This window comes from Leptosomus discolor, chromosome 25, assembly GCF_034619465.1.
Source record: "Leptosomus discolor isolate bLepDis1 chromosome 25, bLepDis1.hap2, whole genome shotgun sequence".
NCBI lineage: Eukaryota > Metazoa > Chordata > Aves > Leptosomiformes > Leptosomidae > Leptosomus > Leptosomus discolor.
In genome coordinates, this window is record NC_141415.1 from 6,290,863 (window position 1) to 6,306,497 (window position 15,635).

Below are 15,635 nucleotides of genomic sequence, written 5' to 3' on the forward strand. Positions count from 1 at the left end.
AAAAAAACCAGGGCGGAAGCCCTCGGGGAAAAAAAAAAAAAAAAAAATCAAAGCGCGGTTAAGAAACAGGAATCCTAACAGCTGTCTAGTTTCTGTAAGTGACAAGCCCACGGCCTGGGGTGGGAACCCTCCGCTCCCCCTTGTGCTGTACGCTGACCCGGGGTGGGACACGACACCCCCCCCTCCCCGCCTTCCTGCCCCAGCGGTTGCCCCCCGCAGACAGCGGGTGCATGCAGGCTGCTGCGTGTGCCCTCGGCGTCCCAGCACGGCGCTGGCTTGGCGGCAGTGACATGCTCCGAGTGTGGTGGTGGTGGTGGTGGGGACACACACACACGCCTCACACTGGTTCTGTTAACCCTCTCCAGTTCCACACCGGCCGCCCCCCCGCCCCGCCCCAGCCAAAAAAAAAAATAAATCCTAAAGCTTTACGTGCCCCCCCACCCCCGGCCTGAGGCATCGGCAGCTCCTCCACAGGGACAGGACCGGTTCTCCCGCGAGCCCCCTCTGAGCTTCCTCAGGCTGGGAAGGGTTAATGGAAGTCACACCACTTGTGTTGCCATGTGTGCACTGGTCTGATCTAGGAAGGGATGTTGGTTAATCTGGAATTAAGTCAGGTTGAATCACACACACCGATGTCAAAAGTGGTTCAGGAAAAAAAAAAAAAAGAAAAGGAAAAAAAAAAGGAAAAAAAAAAACAAAAAACAACCAACTACCTGAAATCACAGAACTTTGGAAGTTCAGAAAAATGTCTCTCCTATAACTTGTTTTTAAGTTCATTTGCTTAAATCTCTTTTCTTATTTAAAGCCAGTTCCTAACAGTAGTTTGTGGGTTTTTTTTTCCACCTCTGCCCATCTCACCACCAGTGATGCCAGCTCGTTTCCTGCGCTCAAAGGATTCCAGGTTGCGGAAGGCGCCGGGCTCACCAGCGCAGGGTCCGCTCCTCCCCGTCCCTCCCCGCAGGGAGCCCTCACCCCTCAGCCTGCAGGTCCCGCAGTCTCGCCCCGTACCCTGACCGGCGGCAGCAGTCACGTTTGTTTTGTTTTTTGTGGGTTTTTGTGGTTTGTTTTTGTTGGGGTTTTTTTTTTTTTTTTTTGAGAAGATATATCGGATAAGAAGGCATGAAAGTTCCCCTAAGTACTTCCAGGCTCAGCCCTTCTCCAGTTCTCACTTGAACGAGTGTCCCACTCCTCCCGCATCGCCGTCCCTTCACTTCCTCCGGTCCTTCTGTTTCCGCTCCTGCCGCCGGGCCTGCTGGTCAGCCACGGCCCGAGGTATCAAGATGACGCTGCCGTCGCTGGCGTACTGCAGGGCGTACTGGCTGGGGGAGTAGGGCTGCCCGTTCTCGTCCCGCAGGCGGCCGAACACTTCTTGGTAGAGGTTCTGCACCTTTTGTTTCATCTGGCGGATGGATTTGAGGAATTCCACCTTCTCCCTGAGCAGTTTGGACTTGTCCCGTTGCAAGTCCTCGACGTCCCGTTCCAAGTTGAGGATGGTGTCCAGTTTCCTCTTGCGGCAGTTCTGCGCAGCCATCTTGTTCTTGCCTCGCCTCCGGATGTCGCGGATCAGGCTCAGCTGGGCCTCGCTGAGCTGGTACTTGGAGAGGAGCTCGTTGAACTCCTCCACGGGCAGGTTGATGATCTTGTCGTTGGTGAAGGGGATCTTCATGGCTCTGGCTCGATGTTCGTCCCTGCTCATCTGCTTATCCAGGAACTCGGACGGTTTCTCCTTGCTGCTCTTCTTCCCCGCGCTGGGCAGTTTGGGCTCCTCGGGGTCCAGGGCCCCCGGCGCCATGTTGTAGGTGTGGTTGTGGCCAACGTGCTCCAGGTAAGGCAAGTAATGGAGCTGCGACGGGTCCTGGTAGCTCATGCGGCAGAACTTGCTGTACTCTGGCTGGTATCCAACCGCCCCTTCCGCTTCTTCAAAGTCCACGTTTTCAGAGTCTGAGCTGTAGCCGACAGCTCCTTCCTCAGAAAACGAGGAGGAGGAAGAGGACGAGGAGGAAGAGGAGGATGAGGAGGAGGCTTCTGAGCTGCTCAGAGAAGCAGGACTGTGGCCGGAATCCAGAGAAAGACCCGAGTCGGAATCAAACTCCTCTTCCAGCTGCGAGGCCTGCACCGGGTTGAAACCTTCTTCAATCGCCAAGTCCATCAAGCTGATCTCATCCAGCATGGCTTCGTCTAGAAGACCGCCCAGCGGGTCCGGCAGCTCGGGGCCGGCCGTCTCATTGACTGTGCTGTTCAGCTGCGGAGGGAAGAAGATGCCGCTCAAGTTGGTGGAGCCGAAGGTGGTGTTGAGGCCGGTGGAGTTGTCCGGCGCCAGCTGGAGCAGGGCCGAGCCGCCAGCCATGGAGGGGCTTTCGATTTCTGAGCTGAAGAGGGAGAAGTCCTGTGAGCAGCTACCCAGAGAGGCCTGATGCAGGCTGACATTCTGATTGATGGGAGTGTTCGGAGCGAGGCTGTAGTTAGAAGTCAGCAGGTCCCCGCTCGTGCCGTTGTACAGGGTTTCAGCGGTCGCGTTGTTCACTTCCATCGCCTGGAAGAGATGCGGAACAGCTCGGTAAACGAGGCGCCCTCCAGCCCTGCCTTCGCTTTCGGTGCGTGCCAAAAAGAAAAAGATGGGACAGCGCTTCTCGATCCCACGGGAGAAGCTCTCTCCAGCGGCCCAACATCATCCACCGGCTGCAGGAGGGTTAAGGCGGCGGCAGCCGCCGCCGCAGGGGCGGCACAGGCTGGGACAAAAACCAAAGCAGCTGCCACCGACCCCAAACCACCATCGTCCAGCAATCGGGTGCTGGGGACAGCCACCAAACCTCAATCCGATGCCCCTGGAGGGACGAGCGCCTTCCCCCAACGCCCCCCCCTTGGAGCTCACCTGCATTTCCATGATCGACATGAGGTCCTGCCACTGCTGCTCCAGATCGAAGGGCGACTCGGTCTCGGCGAGGAGAGGAGACAGCAGGTTGGTCTGGATGCCGGCGGGCCTGCTCTCGCCGGGCACGGCTTCGCTCAGGGTGGAGACATCCGCAGCTGGAAACTAACCACGTGAGGCAGAGTCAGTCCCCGGCGGACGAGCCGCGGCCGGGGAGCCAGCCCTCCCGAATGCCCTTCCACCTCCCGCACGGGCAGCCGCTTCTCCTTTGTTCAAAGCAAACTGGTTGCAGTTATTCCTCCACAGTTCGCCACGAACTAAACGAGAAGCAAAGCCAGAAGTCTTTAATTAATTGTGACCACCCCCCCGCTCCCCCCCCCCCCCCGCCCTGCACACACACTGCTAGTTTCGCCGGCACGACGCCTGGAGCCTCCTTAAGCGGGTTAACCCAATTTACTGCCGGTTCTGCCGTCTGGGTGAGGGGTACGAGAGGCACCGAAACGCCGGCGAGCGAGCGAAGGAGAGCCTCTGCTGCCTCCGGATCCGCCGAGGGGCGGAAGCCGTCGCCCCAATCCACTCACCTCCGAATTCTCCCCGAAAGGGAAGGTGGCCTCCAGCAGCCTAAGGCACTCCTCCAGGGACAGGGCTGTCTGATCCTCCGCACCGGGCACCTGATGTAAAACACAAGCAATCGTAGCCCCGGGATTAGGGAGGTGGTGATGAGAAACGAGCTCCTTACAGCAAGGGCTTTATTCCAGCGCATCCAAAAAAGAGCCAGAGGCCCCACCCAGTGCTTCGCAGGCTCCATCCTCCCGCTCCAGAGAGCTTCAGAGCGGCCCCCCCCCCCCCCTCCCCGAGCGCAGCGGGGAAAGGAAACGTGCTGCCTCTGCTCCCGGCGAGCCTCACCGACTGCCAAGGCAAGGCTGGAGGGGACCCTGCGCCTACCCGTGCCACCACCTCTGCCAGGCGACCGAAAGGCACGGCAAGAACCGTCCTGCCGACGGCGACACGGCCCTTCCCCTGCCCGCCTCGCTGCAGCTCCCCGGCCCGGCGGGCAGCCTGCGGGTTTTTTCCCCCCACCATCAGATCCTCTTGTCCACCCTTCTCCTGCGGCTCAGCAGATGCTCGGTGAAAAGTCACAGGGGATGCCGCTCGCCCCGAGAGCCGGCCTGAAGGGCTCCTCCGCCTCGGCGGGAGCGTGGAACCCCCCCCCCCCCCCCCCCCGGTAAGCTGCATCCCCGTGGGCGCAGACCCCAGCCCGAGCGGCCCAGGGGTGTTACCTGCGCAGGGAAACTCTCCCCGGTCTCTCCATCAACTAGTAGGTTTCTATCCAAGACCTCATTCCCTCCGCTCCTCCAGCTGTCCCCGCGCTCCCTCCCATCGCTCAGCTCTTTGTCCACTTCGCTCTCTTTCTGACGGTGGCTGTAGTCAAAAATCTCTCGCCCAGCGCCGAGATCAATATCCTGTCTCCACAGGATGTCAATCAAATCGATGTCCTGAAAGACAGACCAGATTTCCTTCAGCCCGAGGCAGGGTCCCCACCCAAGGGACACCCCCCATTCCAGCTCCGCAGCCCACCCGCTGGGCAACCTGCTCCTCCGCCGGGCTAGCCCGGGGTTGTTCTGCCTCCCGGCTTCCCCGAGAGCGGTTCTGCGGGCTCTGCATGACGGGTGAGGCCGGCCTTTCCCTCCTCACCGCCCATGGCCGCCCGTTCACCGCCGGGAAAAGGCAGCTCGGGGCCGCCCGGGGCCGGTGTCGCGGCGGTGGCTGCGCCGTGACCGCCTTGCATCAGCCCCGTGGTGCCATCCCGGCCATTTGCATAAGGGGTGGGGTGCGCCGGCAGGAAAATCCCCGCATTTTCCACCCACCTGATGCAACTTGAGCCTCCGTCGCCGGTTGCCCGGGTTGCCCGCAGCCCCCCAACCCCACCCCCACCCCGGCTACAACCCCCCCCCCCACCCACGGAACCTGCCCTGCGCCCAAAACCGACGGCCCCCGCCCCGCAGCCCCCGCCTCCGCCAAGCCTGCACCGCCGCGCCACCCCACCCCCCCCCCCCTACCCCACCCCGCACCCTGCCCCGCCGGGCCGGCAGCATCCCCCGCGGCACCGGGGAAGGGCCGTCCTCCCTCTCTCCCACCCCGGAACGTTCCCCGGTACCTTTCTCATGTCCCCAGCTGCCACCCGGACCGCGGCGCACACCGATCATGGTCCCCGGGGGAGGGGGAGGCGATAGGGCGGGTTGGCCGGGGCGCGGCGCCGCGCACGCATCGCCGGCCGGGGCGGCTTGGGGAGCCGCGCTCCGCTCCGCCCCACCGGCCACAGGTGCCCCGCGGCCCCGCTGCGGCGGCGGCGGCGGCAAAGAGCCGCCCCCGCCCCCTCCCCCGGTGCGGTTAAGCTGCTGCGGCGGCGGCGGCGGCGGCGCCCCCCGCTCGGCTTGGGCCGGGCTTAGCTGGGCCGGGCTCGGTTTGGGCTCGGCTCCCGCCGCCCTGCCCGGGCCGGGCTGCGGCGCGCCCCGCCCGCCCCTCCCCCGCCGTTACCTTGGCTGCGGCGGCCGCCAAGCCCCGCCCCCACCCCGCCCAGCCGGGTTGCGGCGGGCAGCGGCGGCACCGGCCGGGACACGCCCCCTTCTCCGCCAATGGCTCCCCAAACCCCGCCCCGCACCCGGGCGGTAGCGACCACCAATCCGCTTCTTCGAAGGCCACCGCCCCGACCAATCCCCGACGACGACGACGACGACGACGGGGGGGGCCCCGCCGTCTCTTCCAATGAGAGGCCGCGCGGCGCCCACCGGGCCGCTCCCCCGCCCTGGCGCAGAGGGGACACCGCCCCCCCCCCCCCCCCCCTCCGCCCCCCCGGGCCCGGCCTCGCCCTGCACCGCGCCGGCCCGCACCGCCGGGGGGGGGGGGGAGCTCGTCCAGGCCCCCCCTGCGCTCCCCGGGGTAGAGGGGGGGGGGGGGCAGGGAAGGCCGGGGTGACCTTGGCTCCCTCCTGCGGGAGACCCCGGCCCGGAGCGGCGGGAAACCCCGGCCCGGAGGAGGGGGGGGGGGGGGTGTGCTGTTCCCCCCCCCTCCCCGGTGCACCCAGGGGCAAAGGCCCCGTTTGCTCCTCATGCCCCACACACCCCACCCCCCCCCCAATAACGCCCCAGGACCGAGCGGTGACCAGGGAGAGGCAAGGCCAAGTGTAAGGAGATCCCCCCCCTGTCCCCTCCCCGGCTGCGGGGGGCGGGGGGGGGGGGAGGTTGTCACCCGGGGCCAAGGCTGAGCACCAGCAGCTCATCACATGTCAGACGGCGGCGTATTTTTATCCTCCTGTTGTGGAAACGGCACAGGGCAGCGGTGCCTCCCGCCTTCCCCACCCCCAATGCTGCAGAGGGAAGCGCTCGGGCTTAAACCTAGCTTTGTCTTTAGGCTAAGGAGGAGAAAAATAACCCAAAAAAATTAAAAATATTGAATTTCCCCATTTTGGACGATTCCCAGCCGCCTGCTGCAAAGCCCCCAGAGCCCTACGCCGCACCCAAGGGCGAGCTCCAGCTCCTCAAATGATGAATAACGGCCCTGTTCCCCCAGCAAGGTCGCGCCCGACCCGCAGGGAGTCACAATATTTTAAGCGCCGGGAATAAAAGTCACGGAAAAATTTCCACGCCATCCCTAAAGCCATCTGCCTATCATCATCATCATCATCATCATCGTCCGCCTCATGAAGGCTTGAGCTCTGCAGGTGCTTTCCGGAGGCAGCAGCCGCCGGGAGCTGCACGGCTCACGCAATATTCCCTGTCGGAAAGGCTGGGCAGCGCTTACTGGGGAGTCAAGGTGCCAGACAAAGGCACTGAAAAGAAAGAAAATAATAAAAAATGGAAGAAAATAATCAAAAAACAACCCCAACACCAGCGGGGCAACGCTTTGAAAGGAGACTGGGCGCTCTGAAGCGTCACACCGGCAGCGAGCACGGTCTGGCTGGCCCCGGGGGGAAGCGAGGGCGATGGGACGGCGTGAGGACGTGACGTGGGTGTGCGAGGCAGGGCTCGGCAGACGGGATTTCCTGGCGCTGGGTGCCCGGGTGCCGTAACACCCTCCCCTCCTGGCCAAACCAGGGGGTTAAAATCAATTTAAAAAAACAACAACAAAAAAAAAAAAAGGCAGAAGATAGGTCTCTATTTTCTGGGATCAGGGAAGGGGCAGACGCAGATCTCCCCGCCCTTCCCCGAAGGAGCGAGCGGGGTGAAACTGCGGCGCGAAGAAAGGCGCTTCCCACCCGGCATCGCCCAGGAGTTTCACTCCCAGTAAACCCAGTCCAAGCCGGGCAGGCTCGCAGCTGCGGCCGGCAGCAACAGCATCCGCTGCAGGACTGTGTCTTAATGCAGGAATAAACCAGGCCTCTGGAAAACAGCACCGCTCTGGGCCTCTGGCCACCCACACCTGCAGCCTCTCTCTTCCAAAACCTGACCCCCGTTGCTCCACGCTGCGCTCGAAAGGCTCCCCCGGCCCCAACCCCCTCAGTCAGGCTCGGGGAAGGCCAGCGAAGCCTCCCACGGGCTGCGTGTGACCTTGGAACGAGGCGTTTCGTCCAATTCTTCCCCGTTCCCACGACGGGGAATTACCTCTCCGTTATCACCAGGGAAGAAGCTGAACGTGTGAACGTTTGCCTCGTGTTCTGCAACCCTCCGACCGAAGCTCCTCTCGTTGACGCCTCCGAGGCTGCCGGTTGCACACCCAGAGCGGGGTTTTCCCCCTCAATCCCGCAGCCCCCCAACAGCTCCGGAGCCAGGAGACCCCCGCGGGCAGGGGAAAGGTCCAACCGAGGCGCCATCGGCGCTTCCCACGGCGGCAATCCGTCCACGGCGGAGCCGAAACCACCGCCACCTTTGTCCCTCCGGCGTGCACGCGTTCACGCCGCTTCCCTCGCCCGCTTCCCCGCCCGCTGCCGCGCCGGAGCCCCGTGACAAAAGCCCCAGGCATCCGCGACAGCTGCCTGCGGAGCTGCCCACCCCTCGCGGCAGGGCACGGCTGGATTCGGCTCCCCCCCCCCATGCCCAGACGCCTCCGAGAGACGCAAGAGCGACGCTGGAAGGGACCCGACGCTGCGCATCAGCACCGAACGTCCCCCAGCAGCGCGGGCAGGGACACGCCGAACATGCCGTGACAAAGAGAGCGGTGCCAAAGAGGGGGAAAAAGCCAAAAAAAGAGCAGAGCAGCTGGCGGCCACCAGCGTTGCATCACAGCCTCCGAGAGGTTGTGCTCGGGCAGGAAAAATAAACCGCTTTCCAGTTCACCTCTCCCCACCCGCCCGGGCTGCAAACCCAAGCCACAAACATCGCCACTGGATGAACTCCAGAACCAAGTCACCCGACCGCCCGCTCGACACCTGGGATGAGGCTGTTGCCCAACACCCCTGTTTATTCCCCAGCCTCCGTTTTATCGGTTTCACAACACGTAGCTACGAGCACGGGGCAAAATACTGACCCTGAGCCTTTCCCTCTCCTTCCACTATTATATTCAGACCAAGGAAAAAAAACGACCAAAAAGGAAAAACCACGGTGCACGTACCCCTGGAGCCCTCGAACCGAACCATCACGCCATTCCCAAGCGGGGACCCGCTTTTCCCAAGCGCCAAACACGCACCCCATCCCGAGTACCGCTCCCTCGGATGGAGGCCGGAGCACAAGAGCCCCCCAAAAGCTCCCTTTTTCCCCCCCACCACAGGCAAAAGAAAGTCCTGCCTACCTCTTTGGTCAGGTCTCCATTCACCGGGGCGGCCACCGCTCCCAAATCTTCCAGTTCTTCCCCAAAACCCTGCTCGGCTCCGCTTTCCCTCACTCCGTTGTCGGGACTGTTGCCATCCTGCAGGCCGCTGCCGTTCTCTAGGGCGATGCCAGCGCTGGGCTGGCTCCCGGAGACGGAGCCTTCGGGGTCTCGGTGCACCAACCAGGCGTTGACTTCGGTGGTGGGCACCTGAAACCTGTCCAGGGCCCTCACCTGGTTGAGCAGCCTGCGAGCGGTGAAGTAATAGTCCAGGTCTACGCTTTTTGGGTGGATGCCATATCCATCCAAGGTGTTACGGAGGTTGTGAAACTGGGTCTGGGTGTAAGCGGAGCTCTGGCCAAGGATGATCTCCCGGAGAGGGGGGAGCTGCGAGTTCAGGTAGGTGTCCACGTCCACGCGAACGCCGATCAAGCTGAGCAGGATGGTGAACTGGATGAGGCCTTCGGTGAAGTATTTCTTCAGAGAAAGCATTTCTGGCGGAGGAGCAAAGAGAACAGGTGGAGGGGTTGGGAATTTTAAAAAAAAAAAAAAAAAAAAAAAAAAAAAAAAGAAGAAGAAACAGCGTCAGGTGAATTCTCCACACAACAGGTTGGTTGGGTTTGTCTTTCCTCTGCCCCACTTTTAAACAAACAAAATAAAACGATGGCTCCGGCGTTATCGCGAAACAACAGGATAAAAGTTTAAAGAACGCTCAGGAGTTTGGGTTCAGGACGACTTTAACGCGGTGGTCGCCCAGCAGCCTGTCACTAACGACTTAAACCTCGAGAAGCAACAAACTCCCTCCCCAGAAGACAGCCTCCACCCTCCCCTGCCCCTTCCTTCTCCTCAGGACTGGTTCAGGAGGCAGACCATGCAGCTACATAAAAATCCGTGTGACTTACTGTCCAAAAACTCCACATACAGCCACTTCCTCTCGCCCCCCCCAACTCCCCACGCTCCAGGACGGGGGTCTGCTCCCTCCGACGGCTCTTTCTTCCCTTCTTCTGGTCCGTGTGAAGCTTCTTGAAGGAACCTTTTATGAGTCAAAGGTCCCGGTGGTGGGTAGGTCCAAAGACTCCTCCGCTTCTGGCTGCGATTTCATCAGCAGCTGAAACACAACCGGAGAGCGAAGGCGATAACGCGCCGGGCGAGGCACCACCCGAAACGCCGCACATGGACCTACTACAGCGGGAAACGGTGGGTCCCCCCGGGCGCGGGGCCCTCGGGAGCCGAGCGAATGTCACTCGAAACGGCCGATTTTCCCTGTCACGACACGGGCACAGCGACACACGCCGCGGAGGTTACCTTTGGTGACAATATTGTCCATACTTCCCCTCCCTGAGCTATTCTTAGGCTGGTGCGTCAACTTCCCCTCTCTCTGAAGGAATCCAGCTCCGACTCCCCTTTCACTCCTCAGCCCAGTTTCCAGCGGTTCTACAAAAACCCGTCACGGGCTTTCCACCGGCGGCAAAACATCCCTGACCACCGCCCCACCGGGGACTCCCGGCATCGCCCCTCCCGCCCCGGTCCCGGCCCGCCCCCAGCCCGCCGGGGCGGCACCCGGGAGGAGCCGCCAGGCCCCGGCGCTGCCCGCTCTCCCCTCCCGTGCTGGGGTGGTGGTAGTGGGGGGGGGGGGGTGGTCCCAGCGCTGCCGAGCGCCGGGGCCATGTGCCGCCGCCCCCCCCCTACCCCCGCCCCGGGGCCCTTTAAGACCCCCCCGCACCTCGTGACCCGCCCCCCCCCACACCGCGCGGCCTCGTCGTCCCCTCAGCCCCTCCCGCCCCGCAGCCCCTCGGCCCAGCCCGCAACCCCGCCGCGGTCCCGGCCCCTCTGCCCGCCGCTACCCGCTCGCCGCCGCCACCGCCGTTCGCTCCCGGCCCCGCCGCCGCCGCCGGCCCCGCTCCCGCTCCCCGCCCTGGCCAACCACCTCCCCCTCCCGCCTCGCGCGGCGCCGCTGCCCAATCGGCACCCGGGGAAGGGAGGCGGGACGAAGCGTCGGCCCAATGGGAAGGCGGCGGTGAGGTGTTGCACCCGCCGCCGCTTGGATAGGCAGGCTGAGCGGCCAGTCGACGCGCGGGCAGCGCCGCTGGCCCCCGGGCTTGGACCGGCGACGGCGCGCTGGGCCAATCGGAGAGAAGAAGCAAAGCAACACAACCCGCCCCTCCCCGCAGCGATTGAGTGACGGGGCTTCCGCCCAGTGGAACGCGAGGCCTCCGCCGACCGACAGCGGCAGCTACCAATGAGACGACGCTCAGGGGCCAGCCGCCCGGCTGGGCACTTGACTGGCAGCGGCGCACACCAATCCCTGCCGAGCAGGGACACCGCCCCTTCGCCCCGCAGCTGTTGCCATGGCAGCGGGCGCCCCAGGCCCCCCAGCTCAGGGCGAGGCCTGGGGCCGCCATGGCGGAGCCTCCATCGCCCCGACACGACCTCGGGGGGGAGCGGGGGGGTCCCCCGTGTCCCCAAGGCCCCCAATCCCGGCACCTCCCTGGGGGCAGAGGGGGGCTTTGGGCCTCCTCCGGGCCCACACCACAGCGGGGCCTGCGGCGGGGAGATGGCGCCTCGGCCCCGCTCGCTCCCCCAGGGCGGCCCGGAGGCCTCCCCTGCGCTGCCCCAGGCCCTCGGGCCGATAGCGCTGGCGAAACACGGCCCTGTGCTCGCCCTCGCAGGTGCCCGGCCCAGCTGCCAGGGCAGCTTGGAAGGACTGAGTCGAAGCCGAACGCGGAGCTTCGCCTCCGGCCCCGCAGTGAGTCAATGGCGGGGCTGGGAGCGCAGCCAGGGCATCGCCTGCTAACCCAGTGCTTTGCTTTCTTCGTGGCTCCAGCCCTTCGCTAATTAAAAGTCTTTAATTTCACGCTCCGGCAGCTGCCCAGTCGGCGTCCCCCTGCTCCTTACGCCCGGGCCTGTTTTCGGGTTGAGAAAAGCCAGCTCTCCTGGTCGGCGGCTCCTCGCCCATGGCGGTGTGAGGTGCTGGACGTGCAAAATGGCCATGTCAGAGAGAAGGAACTCCCAGCCCCGAGCCGTGAGGAGGGGCAGAGCCCAGGCCCCGGGGGGGGCGGGGGGAGCTTCGTGCCTTTGGGGTGATGGTGGTCAGAGCAGGACGGGGCTCCCCACACCGCACAGACGGCGCTGGCGCCTTGGAGCTGCTCCCCGCCGCCTGCAGCTCGCGTCAGCCCAAAACAAGTCGCGTTGGCCGTGGGTTGGCCCACGAGCTACTCACGGGGGGAAACCCACCGCCCGGTTGGGGTTTGACCGAGCAACCGAGGTCTCGATGCCTTTTGAGACGGCAACTCCCCAGCAGAGGCGAGGGAAAGGCTGCGGCTCCCCCCGACCCCCTCCCCGGGTGCCCGAGGACCCCACGCCACGCAGCCCGGGGCTCTAAAGCCACTGGGCAAAACGCCCCGGGATCTCCCGGTAGAGCTGCGGGAGCAGGGGAGGTGCCGCAGGAGCGGGGCTGGCATCAGGCCCCCCATCCTGTCCTCGCCTCTGCGGGATGATCCACCCCCGGATCACCGGCGGGAACGCCGTGAAGGGTTGAAATAAATCAGCACGGAGCGGGGTGGGCGTTAAAACCGGCACCTCCGAGCGGGTTCTTGACACCTTCCCCCCCCCCGGCACCGATCAGCGCGGACCTTCCTGCCCAAATCAGTGCTGGCACCAAGGGGGGGAGAGGCAGCCCCTGCCAGACCTGGAAGGAGGCAGGCAGGGAGGAGGGAAGGGCAGCCGGGCAGCACCACCCTGCCTGCTGTTCCTGCAACGCTGCGGCTGCCAAAACCAGACACCCTCTTCCCTTGCCCCAGAAACTCGCCGGGACAAACAGGATGCCAGAGACAATAGTTCATCTGAAAAAAAAAAAAAAAAAAAAACAAACCAAAACAAAATAAAAACGTGGAAAATGAGCGTGGGCTCCCGACGCCTCGCAGCGGGGCGAGGTTTCCCGGCTGGGGGTGTCTTCCCAAGGCAGAGGTGTGAGCAAAGCCCCCTCCTGCTTCTTTAGGCAAGGAGGGGGCTTGCTGGCACGGCTAAGAGATGGGGGACAGGTCTGCCCGTCCCCCAAACCCAGACAGCCCCAGGGATGCTCCAGGTCATCCAGGGAGACAGACCCGTCAGGGAAAGGACCGGAGCGGCCAAGGGAATGTGGCGAGGAGCCTGGAAACACCGGGATCCAGAGCGATTTTTTGGGTCGTGGGCTTGTTCTGCTGCATCTTGCCAACCTCCTCCTGGAAAACAACGAAAACACCCACGAAAGTCGGGGTGCGGCCGCGCCCCACGTCGTGCCACAACAGGCAGTTTCGGGACGGGCCCCGCTGCCAAAGCGATTCCCCCCGAATCGATACCCAGAGCACGTCCCCGGTGGGAAATTTGGGGGGGGGGGGCGGGGGGGGCGGGTAGTGCTGCCAACCCCGGCCGGATCGGGCTGCCTCGCTTCAGCGCTTTCTTCGGGCACCATCTCCCCCCGTCATCCCCCCACCCCGCACCCACTGCACCCCACGGGGAAAACGGGTGTGGGGGAGCGTCCTCACGCCTCCCACCCGCCTCTCCCCAGGGCTGTGGGCAGCCTCCCCCCCCGCCACCCCCCCCCCCCCAAAGCAACCCGAGCCGAGCTGCCCCTTGCGGGGTTATTTTTAGTGTGTGTCCCCCCCCCTCGGGACTATTTGGAGGGCTGGCAGGTGTCCCTGTCCCTGCACCCTGCCCGGCTCCCGGGAGGAAAGATTTCGGTGCTGGCGAAGGGGGGTGGGGGGCACGGAGCCCCCTCCCCAGTGCTCCCACGGGAGGGGAACAGGGGCACGGGGATGGGGTGTCACCCCAAGAACCGACACGCTCCCCCCCCCCCAGCCGGCAGAGGCCACATTCTGCTTGCCCCCTGTGGCCGGACCCCCTCCCACCTCCCCCTGGTCACCCCGGGGGTGGGGGGGTGTCACCCAAATTAAACGCAACGATTAGGCGAGGGGTGACACCCCCCCCCCCAAACTGCTGAGCCTTCCTCCCCCCCCCCAGGGGCTTCCCCGAAACCCCCCCCCCCCCCAATTCTCGGTGCGTGGGGGGTCCCAGTCTCCATCCCACCCCACTGCCGCCCCCCCCCCCCGCGTCGGTCCTTTCCCAAAGGAGGTGCGGGGGGGGGGGGGGGGCACTGGGGGAACAGCCCCCCCATGGCACACTTGTCCCCCCCCGCCCCGTTGCCTTCCCCCCCATCCACGCACCGCAGCACACTGGGGTGCGGGACCCCCGCCCCAGGGGATCCCCCGCCTCCCCTTTTCTCCCCTATTGCGGGGGGGGGGGGCGGGAAATGGGGGGTCCCTGGTCCCGGCGGGGGCTGAGCCCGGGTGCGCGGGGAGGAGTCGGGGTGCGGGGCCGGGCGGGGGGGGCCGGGGCGGAGCTTTGGGGGGGGGGGGGGCCGGGGCGGCGGAGCCATGGAGTCCGCGGGGGCCGGTACTACCGGACGGGACCGGGACGGGACCGGGACGGGGCGAACTTCGTGCGGCTGCGGCGGGACGGGGGGAGCGGGGAAAAACGGGCGAAAACGGGCGAAAAACACGGGAGAGGGGGGAAAAACGGGAGGAAAAACACGGAGGAGGGGAGGGAATATCGGGGGGGGGGGGAATCGGGGGGACGATGGGGATAAATGGGGGGAACCGGGGGGGGGGTGGGGGAAGGGTGGGCAAGGGGAGGGGAAGGGGCTGGTGGTGGAAGGAGGGAGACAGAGGGGGGGGAGGACTGCGGTGAAACGGGGGGGCGGGGGGAAGAGGGGAGAAATGGGAAAAAGAGGGGAAATGGAATGGGGAGAAACGGGGGGGGGGGGTAGAGCGAGGGCGGGACGGGGGAGCAAAGGGGGTCCCCAATATCCAGAGGTGGGGGGACTCCAGGGGGAGAGGATCCGGGGGGGGGGGGGGGGGGGGGGGGCTGAGCCCCTCTGGCCCCGGCCCCTCTCCCCCCAGGAGCCCTCCTGTACACCGTGAAGGCTCTGCTCATCCTCGACAGCCTCGGGCAGCGCCTCCTGGCCAAGGTGAAGCCCACCCCCACCCCCCCCAAACACCCCGCTCCTGCCTCAGTTTCCCCAGGGGATGCTGCCCAGGTCCCCCACCCCTGCTCACCCTGGCTCAGGCATCTCCCCCCACCACCACCACCAGGCTGCGGGGTTTCGGGGGGGGGGGGTTCCTGACAGTCAACTTGGGGCGTCCTAGTGGTGACTTCAGGGGGGTCCGGGTAGGGCTTTGGGGGTCCTGGCACACGTGTGTGTCCCCCCCCCCCATGCCTGTCCCCGCAGTACTACGATGGCACCTTCCCCACGGCCAAGGAGCAGGCGGCCTTCGAGAGGAGCATCTTCAGCAAGACCCACCGGGCGGGCGGTGAGCTGGGGGGTCCCGCTCGGGAGCTCTGGTGATCGGGGACACACACACACACACGGTGGTAAAGGGTTTAACGGTGAGGGGTGGGGGGGCACCGGGCTTGGAGCAGTCCCGGGGGGGGGGGGCTCTCACGCTGTCCCGTGTCCCCCACGCCACCCGTGTAGGTGAGATCGCCTGTCTGGAAGGTCTCACCGTCGTCTACAGGAGCAGCGTCGACCTCTTCTTCTACGTGGTGGGGGGCTGCCAGGAGAACGAGGTAGGTTGGGGTGGGGGACACACACACACAGAGACAACCCCGGGGACCCCCGTGGCCTCGCTGACACCCCTGTCGTCCCGCAGCTGATGCTGTCAGCCGTGCTCGCCTGCCTCCTGGACGCCCTCGGCCACCTCCTGCGGTGAGTCCCCAAACCCAACGTGCCTCGGGTGGGGAAACTGAGGCAGGGCAGCAGTTTGCATGAGCTGGTGTGAAACCCCTGTCCCCTAACGCCCCGGGTGGGACGGGGACAGGGCTGCTTTGGGATGGCAGGGGTCCTGGTCCTGGTCCTGGCACCTTGCAGGGAACCCCAGGCCAGGAGCAGGAGCGGTGACATCTCCTACCCGCTCGCCCGCAGGAAGGAGGTGGAGAAGCGCTGGCTGCTGGACAACATGGAAGGGACGTTCCTGGTGGTGGACGAGAA

The 15,635-nt window shown here is 65.0% G+C and overlaps 1 protein-coding gene across 1 annotated transcript; it reads right to left on the minus strand.

Annotated features, from left to right (window-relative positions):
• Positions 1 to 726: 726 nt before the first annotated feature.
• On the minus strand, positions 727 to 9,823 carry NFE2L1 (NFE2 like bZIP transcription factor 1). The gene is made up of 6 exons (XM_086477944.1): positions 9,514 to 9,823; positions 8,594 to 9,105; positions 4,150 to 4,365; positions 3,451 to 3,540; positions 2,873 to 3,034; positions 727 to 2,533 (listed from the first exon to the last, which is right to left on the minus strand). Exons 2-6 carry the CDS (start codon positions 9,101 to 9,103, stop codon positions 1,208 to 1,210), a joined length of 2,304 nt encoding a protein of 767 aa, XP_086334070.1. The 5' UTR covers positions 9,104 to 9,105; positions 9,514 to 9,823; the 3' UTR covers positions 727 to 1,207.
• Positions 9,824 to 15,635: the final 5,812 nt, after the last annotated feature.